The sequence below is a fragment of the Acanthopagrus latus genome, chromosome 3 (genome assembly GCF_904848185.1).
Source record: "Acanthopagrus latus isolate v.2019 chromosome 3, fAcaLat1.1, whole genome shotgun sequence".
In the NCBI taxonomy this organism is placed as follows: Eukaryota; Metazoa; Chordata; class Actinopteri; order Spariformes; family Sparidae; genus Acanthopagrus; species Acanthopagrus latus.
The window spans coordinates 3,630,149-3,647,530 of record NC_051041.1 but is presented as its reverse complement, the minus strand read 5'-3'; the positions used below and the strand labels follow the sequence as shown (position 1 = coordinate 3,647,530).

The 17,382-nt window shown below is 41.3% G+C and overlaps 1 protein-coding gene across 3 annotated transcripts; it reads right to left on the bottom strand.

The window, feature by feature from the left end:
• Nucleotides 1-709: 709 nt before the first annotated feature.
• On the bottom strand, nucleotides 710-16,490 carry LOC119016842 (tubulin beta chain-like). Of its 3 annotated transcripts, none has more exons than XM_037093155.1 (8): nucleotides 16,428-16,490; nucleotides 15,400-15,461; nucleotides 10,867-11,051; nucleotides 9,987-10,326; nucleotides 5,202-5,310; nucleotides 4,380-4,490; nucleotides 3,958-4,202; nucleotides 710-3,855 (listed from the first exon to the last, which is right to left on the bottom strand). In XM_037093155.1, exons 4-8 carry the CDS (start codon nucleotides 10,041-10,043, stop codon nucleotides 3,043-3,045), a joined length of 1,335 nt encoding a protein of 444 aa, XP_036949050.1. In that variant the 5' UTR covers nucleotides 10,044-10,326; nucleotides 10,867-11,051; nucleotides 15,400-15,461; nucleotides 16,428-16,490; the 3' UTR covers nucleotides 710-3,042. The 3 variants fall into 3 exon arrangements, with proteins under 3 accessions (XP_036949050.1, XP_036949049.1, XP_036949052.1); XM_037093154.1 differs by having other exon boundaries at nucleotides 9,987-10,240; XM_037093157.1 differs by having other exon boundaries at nucleotides 9,987-10,104.
• Nucleotides 16,491-17,382: the final 892 nt, after the last annotated feature.

Genomic DNA, 17,382 nt, shown 5'->3' with positions numbered 1-17,382 from the left:
AAGAGTGAGGTCTCTGATTCTGCTGTACTGATTTTGATCATTTGTTCATAAACCGTCCTCATGAGTCCAACAGTGTAAGAGCAGTGCAAAGTTTTGTTTTAACTACATTACCCACAATGCAACTAAGACACGGAGTGACATCACTGGAAGCAGTTCATCAGATTACATGCAGCTTCATCTGGAGCCACACAAGATGTTATAGTATTTTTTTCTTTTCACACATGCAGCAGAGCTCCTGATGACCTGTAAACACATTTTAATGTGTAAAATTGTTGGCGTTACCCTTTAACAAACTCTGCCTCTGTCCGAGGTCCTGAATGTGTCCCAGCTGGGCTGCTGCTGCTGTCCTTTGGTTTTAATCACTGTCTAATCATGTTTATTAGAACTTCTCATCAATATTTTTCACCATGTCTCCATTGTTCGTTGTGTAGAAATACTGTAATCGAACAAAATGGATAAAATATAGTTAAATATTTTCATCAATAAGGACAAACACAACAAGTTTATTGTTTCCCACAAATGTCTTTTTATTTCTCACACACGTGTCACAGTCACTGGGGTCTCAAGTCAAACTCTTCCAGAGGAATTAAAGAATCTACTGACAGTAAAGTGAATGAATACTGAAGCATTTTAAACATTTAACAGAATGTGAAACTTCTTCACAGGACAAAAGATTTTAAAGAACGAAATGTAAAGCTGCAAATTGGTGGTTTTACTTTCAGAATTAAAAACACACTTTTTTTAATGTTTTTAAATGTGTTTCAAAAAGTCTCAATAATTAAGATGTTAAAACAGAAACAAAAATCAGACGTTTGAGCTGCTGAATGAACATTTCTGGACACCAGGAGTGAGCTGAAGGTGCAGCTGTGATGAGATCAAGTAAAGAAGAAAAAGAAAGAAAGTAAAACATGATTTCTGATTTTAATACTCTGAAATACATCTCACTCCGTCAGTTCATCCTTCACTAGTTGTATTTTCTAACTAAAGCACATTTACATGCAGCCCAACATCTGTCAAGAGCAACTAAAGATTCTGATTGGTCGCCTGGTTGTGCCTAAAACTAATGTTTATTTTACTATAAAAAGTTTTTGAAAAATAAAGAATGGGTGTGCAGACTTGTGCTTTTGAACACATAGTGTAAAAACCTTTTATGTAGATTAATTTGTCATGCGGTCTTTATTTAAACATCTGCACTTCTTGAGGTTATGACCTTTTTTTGTTGAGTGTGCTGTGATTCACACACTGAAAAACATTTATCTGCACCTTCACATTTACAAAACATGCCAACAAATTAATGCGAATGAGATCTGACAAAAAACGTCACACAGAGCCACCAGTGTGAAGATTATTCTGGAGGACACGGAGACAAAATGTTTTGTAACTGACTTTAGATTTATTACAGCAGATACAAGCTTCTAATCCAACAACAGCGAAGATGCTTCGACACACACTGAGCTCTGAACTTTCTTTAACAGAGTTCGACAGATCTCGTACCCACAACGAAGGATTGGAAAATAGATCAGCTGAAAGTTAACATGCTATCCATGAACTACAGTGGGCTGCTGGCAGCTGCAGCGTGTGATGGTCCTCATGACGTTGGCTGGCGTCTGAGATAAATCCTGCTGCTGCTGCTGCTGCATTAAGGCTGTAACACGTATCTGACTGGAGTCTGTCTGCTTGTCAGTAATTCAAACAGTTTTAATTCTGATTGAAAACGAAAGTAAACCAGTAAAAGAGCAGTGGAATGAAATTAAAGCGATCAGGCTGATCCTGGATGTGGAGTTACAGTTGTCTCCACTTTGTTCTATTTTGAGGATAATCCGAGAAAATTCAAACTCAAACTAAGAGACAGTTAAAAGATTTTTCTTCTAGCTGCAGGTTAAATTGATGACAGCTGCTTCCACAACAGAGAGAGAGACGCTGAAGAGGTTGAACTGTGTCGAAACAATAACTGTTCACCTTCATTTGAAAACAGGATTTAAAAATAATAAATGTTGTCTTTAATTTAAAACCTGAGCAGGAAATGAGGATCTGACACAATACTCTCTTTTTTTGATTTTGTGTATTGATATCATATTTCTGTATTTTCTGTTGTATATTACTTCTAATCCTTAAATGTTTTGTCTGTTTGAATTGTTATTAAATTGTTTCTGCCCTTATCATTTAGGTTTCTTATTATGTATATACTTTATCAAAAAATGAATTAAGTTATTGTGCAAAAGAACATGTCTCTCTTCTTTAATTTTGAGCTTTTTTCATTAATATTTACAATTAGAGTGAGAAAACAATGGTCGGATTATCGACCTGATTAACTGAGTGAGACAAGTGTAACTCTGCTTGTGTTTGACAGCGATGGTGAGTGACAGCACTGAGTTTTATCTCTGAAACTTGAAGAAGTGAACACTGATAAAAAAAACAATTAACACTGATGATGGCATGATGTCATATTTCTGAAGCAGCTCACAGTTATACGGTTTCTAACACTTTGACGTTCTTTCTCTTAACTCTTGTCTTTAACGTTTGGGAATCTAAAACATCCACAGCGGGACTTCTCTGAACGCTCACTCTGTGAAAAAAGCACCAAGGATATTTTCCAAATTCTTTTTCACATGCAGGAGGTCTCGTACGACAGCATATCAAGAGTAACAATTGGAGGGAGGGGTAATATTCAGAGGACAAACTCTTAAGAGGTTAATTTACAAGAAATAAAACGTTACAACTAGTAACCTGAGCTGAAGGTGGAAGTGGTAAGAAAGATTTTGAGAGGCTCGTCTTCGGCCTACATGGCGTCACAATAAACTGTAAACTATGGCACATGAATTTTGGTCACATCTTGTTTCTCTGCCTACGTTCAAACTTCCTTCTCATTGTTTCCATCCGTCCATTAACCATTTGACCCACATGCTTCTAACCAGCGTTCCTCATCATGATCACAATATTTTTCTTTTCACTGTTTTCTCTTTTTTTTTCTTTTCTTTTCAATTTTAATTTCTTTTCTCTCTTCAGAACATGTTGCATCACTTTTTGTGACTTTTCTTTTTCCTAGGCATCCTCCTCCACTTCCTCCTCAAACTCTCCCTCCTCCTCGGCCGTGGCGTCCTGGTACTGCTGGTACTCGGACACCAGGTCGTTCATGTTGCTCTCCGCCTCGGTGAACTCCATCTCATCCATGCCCTCTCCGGTGTACCAGTGGAGGAAGGCCTTGCGGCGGAACATGGCGGTGAACTGCTCGGAGATGCGTTTGAACAGCTCCTGGATGGCCGTGCTGTTGCCGATGAAGGTCACGGCCATCTTGAGGCCTCGCGGCGGGATGTCGCACACGGCCGTCTTGACGTTGTTTGGGATCCACTCCACAAAGTAGCTGCTGTTCTTGTTTTGGACATTCAGCATCTGCTCATCCACCTCCTTCATGGACATGCGGCCACGGAACACGGCGGCCACCGTCAGGTAGCGTCCGTGGCGAGGGTCACAAGCTGCCATCATGTTTTTGGCATCGAACACCTGTTGGGTGAGCTCAGGCACCGTCAGGGCGCGGTACTGCTGGCTCCCCCTGCTGGTCAGAGGGGCAAAGCCGGGCATGAAGAAGTGGAGACGAGGGAAGGGAACCATGTTGACCGCCAGTTTCCTCAGATCGGCGTTGAGCTGGCCGGGGAAACGCAGGCAAGTGGTCACGCCGCTCATGGTGGCTGAGACCAGGTGGTTGAGGTCGCCGTACGTGGGAGTTGTGAGTTTGAGAGTGCGGAAGCAAATGTCATAAAGGGCTTCGTTGTCGATGCAGTAGGTCTCATCTGTGTTTTCTACCAGCTGGTGGACCGACAGCGTGGCGTTGTACGGCTCAACCACTGTGTCTGACACCTGACGACAGAGACAAACAGACGTAGGTTACAGTTTATATGCATTATCAGAAGAACAAATTACTTTATTTGACAGTTCAGTACGGGACAATTGATGTGTTACCTTGGGAGACGGCACCACACTGAAGGTGTTCATGATGCGGTCAGGGTACTCCTCCCTGATCTTGCTGATGAGCAGGGTGCCCATGCCAGAGCCGGTGCCTCCTCCCAGAGAGTGTGTGAGCTGGAAACCCTGCAGACACTCACAGCTCTCGGCCTCCTTCCTCACCACGTCCAGGACCGAGTCCACCAGCTCTGCCCCCTCTGTGTAGTGACCTTTGGCCCAGTTGTTTCCTGCTCCACTCTGACCTGAAGGGGGAAAAAATGAAGCTAGAATCTTTTCTTTCCCAAAGACCAAAGTCTTGTTTGCTGTTGGCTTTCAAGTATCCTCTGTAAAGATGTTAAATTTGACTAATGTTCTGTATCAGGCTCTGACTTCTGACAGGCCACATTTCAGACTTCGTCTCCAGTCGAGTCCGTTCTTACCGAAGACAAAGTTGTCAGGTCTGAAGATCTGTCCGAAGGGTCCGGAGCGGACTGAGTCCATGGTGCCTGGCTCCAGGTCCACGAGGATGGCTCTGGGCACATACTTCCCACCTTCACACAGGGACCAAACAACATGTCAGATCAGTGTGTGATGTATTTGTAAACCAAGTGAGGCATTACAACTGCAAACCAGAAAAATGTTATAATGAAAACTGCGGCAGGATTCTGTCCATGTACCAATACAATGAGGGTTGCATGGTCAATATTCGACAAATTATTTATGAGCAACGATATTATTACAGAAGCCATTTTCTGCCAGAAAAAGGAAAAAAATCTTAAATTAAAAGTCAATTTAATCAGACAAATGAAGCAGGATTTTAAAGAGCTCCCAGCCACTGCACCTGCATGAGTCTCCAGATGTTGTGAAAGTCAAATTGACTGACAGGTAATTAAATTAACTGCATGTCCCTCAGTTTAGTAGAGAACAGCTCACTGTGCAGTCAGTCACAGCAGGTGTACAGATGTTGTACCTCATGTGGCCACAAGATGGAGCCAAACACAACTACTGGAAACAGCTGTCCTTTTCAGGTAGGGGATTTTTAGGTAGAGGATCTGCTGAATCTCCTCATGTGAACAGCTGAAAACATACAGCAGGTGATGTGCACATGTAGGTTTAATAATTTAAATCTATCAGTGTCTCCTGGCTGGATTTTTATCTGTGACTGATTCCCTGCAGCTGCAGTGAGCCGGTCTCTCCACACGGGGGACGTCTCATCTGGTTTTAACAAACACAGACCTCAGTACATCTCAGGATGTTCTTACCTGTGGCCTCGTTGTAATACACACTGATCCGGTCCAGCTGCAGGTCGCTGTCTCCGTGGTAGGTTCCTGTTGGGTCGATGCCGTGCTCATCGCTGATCACCTCCCAGAACTAAACACACAAACAAAAAATAATAAATGAGCTTATAAATACATGCAAATGAGCTTGACATCTAATCTTTTGCATTACCTACATTTGGTTAAGATATAACTGATCAAAAGCATCTGTAGAGTCTTGAAAATAAAACATTTCCACTTGGCTTGAAACCCAAAAACATCCATTTGCAGCTTTAGTTCTGGTAAAATTCTGTTATTCAGTCCCAGTTCTGGAGACATGCTTTAGAGCAGTGGCTCTCAGACTGTGATCAGGGCTTCACGAATAACTTATCTTCATTTTAATTCTATTCACAAAGTCACAAAATCACTTTATGTGACTATTTTGGTCCTTGGTTTCACACAGTTTATGCAATAAAACATCTTAAAGATTAACTAATCCTTATCAGACGGTGCTCCGTGGTGTTACTTGTCTCAGTTCAGGGGTCCTTGACGTGAAAAGGTTTACGACCCACCGTGTTACAGAGAGGTGTCATTGTGCGCTGGTTGAGGCCATAACTGTAAAATTAATTTACTCAGAGCAGAGAGGAGCTACAATCCCTCCTCTGTCCTCTGAGCTCCCTGAGAACACGCTGCTACCTTTAACAGTCACAAGATCTCTGAAAAACAGCAACGTGTTCTGTAAAAACACTGTTTCTTTCTCTTAATCTGGTTAAAAGAAAGTTTTCTGCAGGCAACAGTCACCGTGTTGTGAACTGCCTCTGATCGTTCGGGCTGCATTTCATGGACACACACACGCTGAATCATGTGTGTGTAAATATAAAAGCATGGAAAGTCCTGTGACAGATCCAGCTTGTTCTTTCCAACCTAGAGGCGTAAAAACCAGAAGGGACTGCAGCTTTGATCCTGATCACAGCCACAAGTGGAAGGAGGCATGTGAAAAAAACAGCTCAGGGACAACTCTTATGGTCTAACCCTAACCCTCAAAGAGAGTGTAAAGGTCTGAGACCAGGACACAACAACGAAAGGAGGAAGTCCTGGGGGCAGAATGCAAAAAGGTATCCGAAGAGAATCAAAGAAGAGTGAACTGAAGCTACCAACAAGAATCTTTCTTCCCTGCTGAACTGACACAAATTAACCTGGTTAAACTGAAGGTTTTATGTTGGTAAAAACTTCCTCGGAGCCAAGAAAAGCTGTAATGTCATGACAGCCAACAGGAAAAACTGCACATATTCAGCAGCCCTGTGGATCTGTTAATCTGCATACACACAAAGTAAACCCTGAAGTAAGCAACTTGTGGCATATTTGCTAGACGAGCCTGTTCCCACTGGCCTGAATTGCTGCCATCTTTGGGTCTGGGATCCAGATCTATCATGCCTGTATGATCCAGGGCTGTTCTGATAGCTCAGGTGCTCAGATGCTGACTGGCAGTATCTGGCAACGTGCTTATTGTGGATGTCCATGTTGGAATGATGATGAAAATATGATTAATCAGCGAGCTCCAGAAGCCACCACTAATCCCCACCTGGATTTTTCTGGCTAGTTTATGGAATCACGCATGAAAGAAAAAAAACAGCTCTGCTCATTGCACGTTTTCTACAACTCATCAAGTAGTAAAAGTCCCTGTTGAGGGCAGAGCTTTCTCAGAGGATTCAGCCGGCCTGGTTTCTGCAGGCTGAGACATTAACGCCAAATTCAGTTAAGACACCAGCACAGACTGTCACACCAGCTCAGTCAGCTGACCCTAATCTTTACCGTGGACTGTGAAAGGGGGAGAGATAAGCAGAGGGAGGATGGCACGTCTGTGTGTGTCTGTGTGTGTGTGTGTGTGTGTGTGTCTGTGTGTGTGAGGGGGGGATTTCTTTCTTCCTCAGTCTTGTCACATCGTCATTTTTGTCTGTCCCTCCCCCCTGTGATCACCATGGAAATAAGTTTTTAGTCAAGCAGTTTGGGAAAAAAAATAACTTGACCACCAACATTTTACTGGGCGAGGCTCAAAGCAACAAGAATACTGACTAATTACGTTATTAACAGAACTAATCTAACACATCCCAGCTGAATATACACACAGATCGATGGTGGATTTATAAATAACACAGCGTCACAACGTCAAACACACAAACTGGACGACTGAGGCTGAGTCCATCTCATATTTCACTGGATCCAGAAAAAGAACAGAAATCGGAGCAGATTCTGGTCGGAGCTAGATTTGGGTAAATGAGTGAGTTCAGGCAAAGTTAATCCATTGTGAAATGAGGATGACCTCAGCCTCGCTAAGTCCTCTGTAAATACACTCTGTCTTCACTGATCAGGGCCATTGAGAAGTGCAGCCTGAGTCAGCCCATATGTTGCTGCCACGCCTCTTGTTGTCCTGCCAAGAGCCCCAGAGCTCGTCTGCAAGAGTCCGATTCCTCAAATCACAACACTTTCTGAGTGTTTCTGCGACCGGAGAGCGATCTGTGTTAAAAGTGCTTTTATAGTGTGTAAATGAAGTACAAGTAGAGAGATGACAGATCTGAGCTTACTCATTTTATTCTTCTTAGATCTGTCTGGTTTTCTTTTCTTTCATGAAGCACTTTGTGATCCTGTTTCAAAAAGTGCTGTATAAAAGTTTATTATCATATTATTGGTATTATTATCATTACTACACAAAGATGACACATAACACAGTCGACAGAGTGTTTTGTAAAATAATGTTTAACAACATCCTCACATTATTTTTACAATGTCAGTACCTTAACTTACTTGAACAGTATGCCTGAGATTATAAGAGATGATATAAGATGTATGTTGTTTATTCCGTTGTCACTATTCACTCTATACATCAATATTTTCATCATTTGGATGTTGCAGGACAAAAGGAGAAAGAGTCTGACTGGCCAATACAAAACCAGAAGCTCGAACCTCACAGAGGGGCTGCTTCTATCGCATGGATAAGAAAACCATACTTTTTAAATTCATGCCACAGATTACAAATGTTTTTTTATTGTTTTATGTATTAACTTCGGAACTACATTTGAAAAGAGCTCAATCATACATTTAATTCAACGAGTATATAATAAGACCTAATAATAAATGGGACCTTCGATGTGGTGATGTCATATAAACTATTCATTTTAAATAAAATTTGCTTTGTAATGAAATGTTTCAGTCATTCAATAGTAAATGACCTAAACCAGGATTTGAGGGCTTGGTCAGACTGCACAGCCCCACTCTGGACCCTGTCCACGAGTAAACAAGGTTTTCAGGGTCACTGGTGGATTTGGGGGCTCGGGGCGTGTGCATGTGATACACTGACTGGAAAAGCAGCGATTTAAATGACCTCATCTGTGCTTTCAGAGCAGACAGACACTGAGACACTTGTTGTCTATTCCCCCCTCCAGCCCCTCCTGCTGCGTTCCTCTCCTCTGCCTCAGCAAACTTCTCCTTTCTTTTCACCCTCCTCTCGTTTGTTTCCTCTCTCTTTTTTTTTTCTCCGTGACAAAGAGTCCGGCTCACCAGGCGGCCAAGACAGCAGCTGGCCCCGAGCGTCTGCTGCAGTCTGGCCAGCTTCATTTATCATGGATCAATGACTTGAGCCGCTGTTTTGCCAACAGCTCCAAATGTGTGATTGTTACTGTAATCATATGCGAAAACCCTGAGTGAAGATTACAGTTCATTTATCCCTGAAATATAGAATCACTGCAGTAATCCTACAAGCTGTTCTTGTGTATTAGTTCAAGTGGTTTTATCAGGTTTGTTTAATCTTTTATGACAGTGTCACACTAACATATTGCTTGTTGGGCTGCTAGTGTATTTATTCAACCTTACAGTACTCTGTGGTACTTTTATGACCCATCACATCCCAGTGATTTATTGTCTGAGTGTATAAACAGCATCAGGTTACATTTCTGCCTCATTTCTACTTTGACTGAGTTTGAGTTGCAACAATTGATTCATTCATCAAATAGTCAATCTAAAAAAAATGAATTAGCAACTATTTGGATAATCGATATTAGTTTCAGTCATTTTTAAGGAGAAAAAGTTAAACTTTGGCTGGATCCAGTTTCTTAAATGTGAGGATTTGCTGCTTTTCCTTGTCATTCATGTCAGTGAAAGACAAATCTTTGGTTTGTGGTTTGAGAAAAAAGGAAGTAAACTGAAGCAGAGCATTTTTTCACATTTTATAGATTACATTTATCGTGACAGTAATCTGCAGATTCAATGATAACAGTAACAGCTGCAGCCATACTGTGGTTCAATGTGACTACATAGATTTTACTGGTACATTTGTCGAGTATTGCATTATATAAGTACAACCTGAATACATTTTCCTTTCTATAATGATATTACGGCAAGAAAAAAAACTCTTTATACACAGAATTAATCTATGAGTCTCTCTTCTTCCATGAAGATTATAGTGAACTATACTAAGAACAGTTTATTTTGTTTAACACTCAAAAAAATGTAGACAAGTAATCAAATTTAAGATGTAGTCACAAACTGGGGGAAGATGAGCAGAGTAAATGGTAAACTGAACCAGATGGCTGGACTGCAGACACAGGGCTGCATGAGTAATGCATGATTAATCATGTACAACAAATATTCAAATGTGTGTGTGTGTGTGAGATACAAAAACTAAGAAACTGCCAGGACACACTACAGAAGAAAAGGGCTCTGACAAGTTTAAAGACATAAACTAACATAAAACTTGAATAAAGTGGTTAATTTGTTGTCAGTACTTCTTCTTCTTACCTTTGCACCAATCTGGTTCCCGCACTGACCGGCCTGGATGTGCACGATTTCCCTCATGATGGAAGGTAGTCGGTAGTTAAAGTGTGGAGAAGATGAAGCCGCAGCGTTGACCTACTGACTGATAACAGACAGACTGACACACTGACTGGCAGGGGAGATTGTGGACTTCTGGGGGGGGGAGGAGCCAAAGTTTTACACCACTGCCATTCACGCTCGCGATTGGTTGTTGTCACTGCTGCCCAGGTTCTGATTGGCTGAAAGGTAGAGTTATTTTTCTAAAGGGGTTTCCTTGTCTCAACAGCAGGGGCCGGAAGAAGAGAGGGTGTGCCAAAGGATTTGTCTTTGTTATAAAGAAAGAAAGTTATGGAGTAGAAAGATGTACAAAGATTTATCATTATTAGTGTCACACAAACACAGTAAATATTAAAGTAAAAATATTTTAACATTACGACAACCAAAACTGAACAAATTAAGAATAAATGGTGGTGAATAGTACAGGACAGTACTGTACAGTAGCAGGTTCCAAGAAAGTAGGTGTGTGTGTATATATATATATATATATAGTAAAAATATCAGTGGCCAACTCCATAAAAAACATACACAAAATAGTGTCAGCTGTCTTGTAGTAGTGCAAGTCATTAAAGAGTAGATATTGATATTTACATCATAACTTGCATATATGTATTTATAGATTATGCACAAAAATCCCTTTAAAGTTCAAACAACATGTACTGCCTCTGAAATACTGAAAACTTGTGCCTTTTTTCATTTTTTGGACTCAGTTTAATTTGAATTTTAATTTAAATATCTTCAAGTTTTCTGATGCACAGTAGCAGCATTAACACAGGTTATTCTAACTGCTCATTTAATGCTAACTTACATGAAATCAGGATTCAGTTCAGGAAACTGTGGTCCAGCTCGTCCTCAGCAGCCTGTTCCTCTGCCCACACTTTGAGCTTCTGGCTGCTCTCGTCCTGGAGAAACGAAGGCTCCTGTGGTGGCTCGTCTCCACCGTTCAGCTCGTCTTGTTCGTCTTGGTGATTCGTCCTTTCAACCGTCCATCACCTGCACGATGAGAAAGCAGAGCAGTGGTAGTTTCACGTCTCTTTGTGCAGGTTTTGTGTGAATTTGTGGAAGTTTTGAGTGTATTTGTGGAATTTTTTAGTGAATTTGTGGAAGTTTTGAGTGTATTTGTGGAAGTTTTAGTGAATTTGTGGAAGTTTTGAGTGTATTTGTGGAATTATTTAGTGAATTTGTGCAAGTTTTGAGTGTATTTGTGGAATTTTTTAGTGAATTTGTGGAAGTTTTGAGTGTATTTGTGGAAGTTTTAGTGAATTTGTGGAAGTTTTGAGTGTATTTGTGGAATTATTTAGTGAATTTGTGCAAGTTTTGAGTGTATTTGTGGAATTTTTTAGTGAATTTGTGCAAGTTTTTGTTTGTGGAGATTTGTGTATATTTATGGATGTTAACTTGTGAAGTTTTTGTGTGCAATTGTGAAGATTTTTAGTCTTTTTTGGGAGATTTTGAGTATATTTGTGGAAATGTTGTGTTTATTTGTGGAGGTTTTGAGTGTATCTGTAAAAAGCATTTATCATGTGTACACACTGAGAGCCACATCATTAGAACCAGTGACAGGTGAAATAAATAACATGGATGATTTTGTTCCAATGCCATGTTCGGCTGTGAAACCAGGAGTCCTGGCATTCATGTGGACGTCTCTTTGACAGACAGCAGTCACCCAAACACAGCTGCAGACCAAGTACACCCCCTCATGGCAGCAGCACTCCTTGGTGGCAGTGCGCCCCCAGCAGGACAACGCGCCTGCAACGCTGCAAAAACTGCTCAGGAACGACCCGAGGAACGTGGGAAAGAGCTCAAGGTGTCAACCTGACCTCCAGATTCCCCAGATCTCAATCCAACTGAGCTTCCACTGGATGCAGTCAGAGCCAAGAACAATCCATGGGGGCCCCAACATGGATGGTAGTTGGTTCTGATGCATCCAGCAGATGTTCAGCTGGATTGGGATCTGGACAATGAGGAAGCCATTTTGAAGCCTTGGGTTCTTTGCCATGAGGGGGTGCAGTTGGTCTGAACGGTGTTTGGGTGGCTGTGTTTGTCAAAGAGGCTCCACAGAAATGACAGAACTCAAAGTTTCCCAGCAGAACATTTGATTGTAACAAGATGATCAATGCTCACTTCACTTGTCAGTTGTTTAAATGATCCAGCTGAACAGTGAATATATACATGTTAAATCCTTTTCATATTTTGCATAAATTGAGTTTTAACTATATTATTCATACTTTCAACTTTAGTTACTAGTTACTTTACAGATTCATATTATCAATACTAAATAATTGCTGCTCAAAAATATTGTATTATTATAGATTAAGTTACCCAGCATTAAAAGCAGAAAGTTGAGACCTTAGGGAGGAAATGTGAGACAAGCCAGTGTCCTGCATTATGGAGGACAATCATTAATCAATCGATTAATTGCGTGATGTCGGTATGCTTATAAAGCGATTCTATAGAAAGACAGCTGATTTTTGAGTCTCATTCTCAGGTCGTCAAATAACAAACTTTGTGGGCTAATTAACAGGACTCATGAAGAGTCGAGTCTTTAACTTTAACTTGTTTTTTCATATACATTTTATCTCAAGATATATTTCATATTTATGTATTTTTGTGTTTATCCAGTAGCTGTAAAAACACTCCTTGAATCCTGTGGGTTTTGAGGTGGGGCCTAAGTCTGCTCTGGTTGGTCGGTTCACACAAGCCTGATAACCAAGTTTGCCTGGCAGATCACTAACAACTGGACTGCTGTGTTACTACACTTCTGTGCCTAGAACTCTACGGTGGTGAACTGCTTGTCACAGCTTACTGTGCTCAACATTGTTTAGCTAACACTGTTAGCCTGAAAAGCTTTATACCACAATGTTTCTCCAGCAAAACAACTTCCAAGGCCTCATAAAGCTGATCGAGCACTCTCTGAAAGCACATTTGCACGAACGAGTGGAGACGTACCTGAACTGAAAACAAACCTTCAGTACAATTAGAAGGACAAAGATAAACTACCAATCACTCAAGCTGTTTGTAGCTATCAGTTCACTACACTTCTACCATGAACGTGACCACAACAGCTGCTTCCAAACAAAAAAACGTCACTACAGCACAATTGGATCGTTATTAGTGGCCTGCTGGGCGTTGAGTCCGAGGGCCCTGTAACAGCTTTGTAATGATCTCTGCTTGGTGTTATCAAGCAGGATGCTGTTGCACACACTTGCAGAGAAAATGAATTCCTGCAATTGTTTTTTTTTTTAAATTTGTTTTATCACAGAGGTTCAACATTATCTTCAAGCAAAGGCATCGCGCCCATACACACTGAACTCGCGAGGGGAATCGTCATGGACAGTTGAGGGCAGAGATCCAAGCTGCTTTAGTGGCGTCAGGCTAGCTTCTACCGTGGCCCTGAGCATGTCCCTAGCCAGGCCGAGGCCCAAGCTAAACACGCACACTATGTGCACGCTTCTACCAACCATAGGTGTCTGAACATGAGGGACCTGTAAGTTGGCGGGATCGCACAAGGGCTCGTAAGATACGCTATTACCAATACCAGCAACTGATCAAAGGCCTGACTACTGCCATTCATGGAAACCACTGCTTACAGCTCCGATGGACAGCACTCGGGCATTTGCCATTGAAGATAGCTGAAGTCTGGCCAAGTTAACCTATAAATTACAATAACACCAGGTTTGCCTGGCAGACCACTAACAACTGGATTACTATTACTGAACTTTTGTCCCTAGAAAGCTCTCTACCACAAGAACTCTGCAACAACATGTTTCCACTCCGCTCTGCTGGATTTGTAGCTCTCAATTCGCTGCACTTCTACCATGAATGAGAACGCCAAAGCTAACACCACAATCTGCTCAACAATGTTTATACACTCAGAAGGACATGGACAAATTAGCCTTACACAAGACACCAGAAATTAACATGTCTCCTTTGCTGCACCTCTACCATCAATGAGACCACAAGAACCGCTTTTAAACCAAAAACTTCACCCCCGCACAGTTGCACGTCAGAAACTGAGTACGTTCCTTATTCATGGCCTGCTAGATGAATGGGCCGAGGCTAACGTTAATGTTGAAGCTACATAAATGAAGCTGTCCATTTAAAATGTGTAAGTCCTGGCTCAAAACCCATAGGCTTCAAAGGAGGCACAAGTATTTTAAACAAGGTTAGTTTTACTGAGAGGAAATATGAACAAGTCTGGTTACAGTGTCTAAAGGCACTTATTTGATCTAATTCATATTTAACATGTGTACACACTGAGAGCCACATCATTAGAACCAGTGACAGGTGAAATAAATAACATGGATGATTTTGTTCCAATGCCATGTTCAGCTGTGAAACCAGGAGTCCTGGCATTCATGTGGACGTCTCTTTGACAGACAGCAGTCACCCAAACACAGCTGCAGACCAAGTACACCCCCTCATGGCAGCAGCACTCCTTGGTGGCAGTGCCCCCCCAGCAGGACAACGCGCCTGCAACGCTGCAAAAACTGCTCAGGAACGACCCGAGGAACGTGGGAAAGAGCTCAAGGTGTCAACCTGACCTCCAGATTCCCCAGATCTCAATCCAACTGAGCTTCCACTGGATGCAGTCAGAGCCAAGAACAATCCATGGGGGCCCCAACATGGATGGTAGTTGGTTCTGGCGCATCCAACAGATGCTCAGCTGGATTGGGATCTGGAGAATGAGGTGACCAGTTTGACATCTTGAGTTCTTTGCCATGAGGGGGTGCAGTTGGTCTGAACGGTGTTTGGGTGGCTGTGTTTGTCAAAGAGGATCCACAGAAATGACAGAACTCAAAGTTTCCCAGCAGAACATTTGATTGAAACAAGATGATCAATGCTCACTTCACTTGTCAGTTGTTTTAATGTTGTGACTGAACAGTGTAGATATACATGTTAAATAAAACATAATCATATAATTTATATTATATATTTTAAACATACATACTGTTTATATTTCCTCTCAGTAAACAAACCCATTTAACAGGCTGAACTGAAACAAGGCCAGTTGCCAACAACATAGCACTTACTAAAACCCATTTAAAATACTGCTTTTACTTTCTTCTTTTATTTCCCATTTAAATCATTTTTACATCGCTTGTTTGCCTTTTTAATTAGTTTTTTTTTAAAAGACAAACAGAAAAAGAGGGAGAGAGACTAGTGTCCCAACAGTGACACTGTCATGGCTTCTGCCAACCCAAACTGTCGGTATTCAACAACCTGTGAATGAGACTCGACTATTCTCTACAATCATTTACTGATCATAGAGTATTAATGAACAACAATTGACAAATCTCACACTTTCTGCCTTTAATGTTGGCACCTCCATTGCACTGACCTTGTTGGACCAGGTGTCCCTCCTCTCCAGGTCTGATCACCATACAGGTCAGAGCTGTTCACCTAGAGAGAGGAGGAAGTGCTTTAGTATAACATGGTGACTACATGCATATCTGTGTGTGTGTGTGTGTGTGTGTGTGTGCGTGTGTGTGTGTGTGTGTGTGTATAAGCCTGTTAGCTAACTGTGCTGTACTCTGATATTCGGCTGTAACATGCTAGTATTAACACAAGTTAACATTACACAGCACATAATGGCGTCATGCTAACTGCTAACACTCTACAACAGACACCATACACTTAAGCTAACACGCAATCCTGTCTGTAAAAACACCACGAGGCATCTTCATAAGCTTGTTCATAATCTTATCAGTTAATAAAGGCAACTGTGACGCTGCTAATGTGTTTCCCAAACTCTGTAGTGTATCTCCAACAACTTTAAAGTCAGCTAGCTAGCTTACTAGCATAACCACTCACTTCAACTGACCAGTTAGCTAACCAGATTTCATTGCGCTCTAAAAAATACATACAATTAAGGAAAGTTTCATGCCGATTGTACCTAAACTACCAACTCGTTTTGAGAAACGAGTTAAATTTAATCAACTGTGCATTATTTATGTAATAAACACGGCACAGATAAAACGACAAAAATCACAATGGAGTTTGGTGCTCCGAACAAAAACATAACGTCCACCGCGGTATAATTGGAGGCCTCTGTTCGAGCCTAATTCGCCCCAAAACAACAGGTAAACAAGACTCTTCAGCTTCGTGTTCAGAGTTATTTCATAAATGTTGGAGGCAAAAATCTCACCTACATGAGTGGAGGCTGGCTCCATTTTAACCCGGCTTAGACAACGTGAACGCATAAAGGTAGTTACTATGTGGAGCTTGCTGAAAGAACATCACCTGGGCTAATTACCTGAGATCGGTAAGTAATAATTAATCTATACCCCACCACACAGACATGAATACGTCCATAGTGAGCAGGTAACTGTACACATAAAGCAGATTTATACATAACAGTTTACTGACCATGTTTGTGTCCTCAGGGAAGCGCAGCTCGGACCAGAGTGAAAGTACATCAGCAGCTTATATAGGGATCTACATTTTTGGAGGGAAATGCAGTAATTTCACGCGGGAAATGAGTGAGACCGCCCCTTTTGGCGCTGTACCACCTGGATTCGTCAGAAAATCTCTGGGCGGGACTTATTTTGCTGGGTTAGGCTGATGTTTCCAGAGATCAGTTGGTGGAGCAGGCCTCTCATGAGCACAGTATTTAACATCAACACTGGTTTGACTCCTAATTTAGGAAGCTTCACTGTTTCCTGTTAACCCTGAATCCATCTTGTCAAAAGAGGCTAAAATACAAATAAAACAAATATTAATAGATCCAACACAGATAATCAATTATTAATGGGAATGAAAGATGTTGCTGTTTTATTGATATATTTCTGTGGTTTTATTTGTTATTATTCCAATATGAACAATGTGATCAAGTTACATTGCTTTAATATTGTAATCGGGTGAATTCAGGTAATTTGGACACCTCAGCTCAAGTGTTATTGATTTCTGTTCTGTATGTTTACCAAAAAAATGTGAATGATTTCATGGGGGTGATGTCACAGAAAGGGGGGGGGGGGGGGTTACTTGTACATATTATGTATATAAGAATCTATTTCTTTCCTTTTTATTATATTGTTTATTTTGTACTATTATTATTGTTTATTATTTAATTGAACTGTCCTTAGGCTGCTGTGACAAATATTCCTGTTTGCAAGACCCATAAAAGAATTCTGATTCTGAGTCAGTCACGATCCCTGGGAATGGCAGGAGGAGGTTAGTGATGTAATACTCTGATCAGCCATAAATAAGAAAATGTTTCTATATTATGTTTGCGTTGGGACAAAGGAAAGTGCATCGATCCTAATCTCCAGTAGGTGGCGCCTGCTTAACACAGTCCCCTCAGGTTTGACTTAAGGTTAGGTTC

Bases quoted from the DNA above. Each gene is read 5' to 3' on its own strand.
- LOC119016842 (XM_037093155.1), bottom strand. From the start codon at position 10,043: ATGAGGGAAATCGTGCACATCCAGGCCGGTCAGTGCGGGAACCAGATT. The intron at 4,491-5,201 runs GTAAGAACATCC...CCCTGTGTGAAG, and splicing joins GTATTACAACGAGGCCACAG to GTGGGAAGTATGTGCCCAGA. The intron at 4,203-4,379 runs GTAAGAACGGAC...TTCCCCCTTCAG, and splicing joins ACCTGACAACTTTGTCTTCG to GTCAGAGTGGAGCAGGAAAC.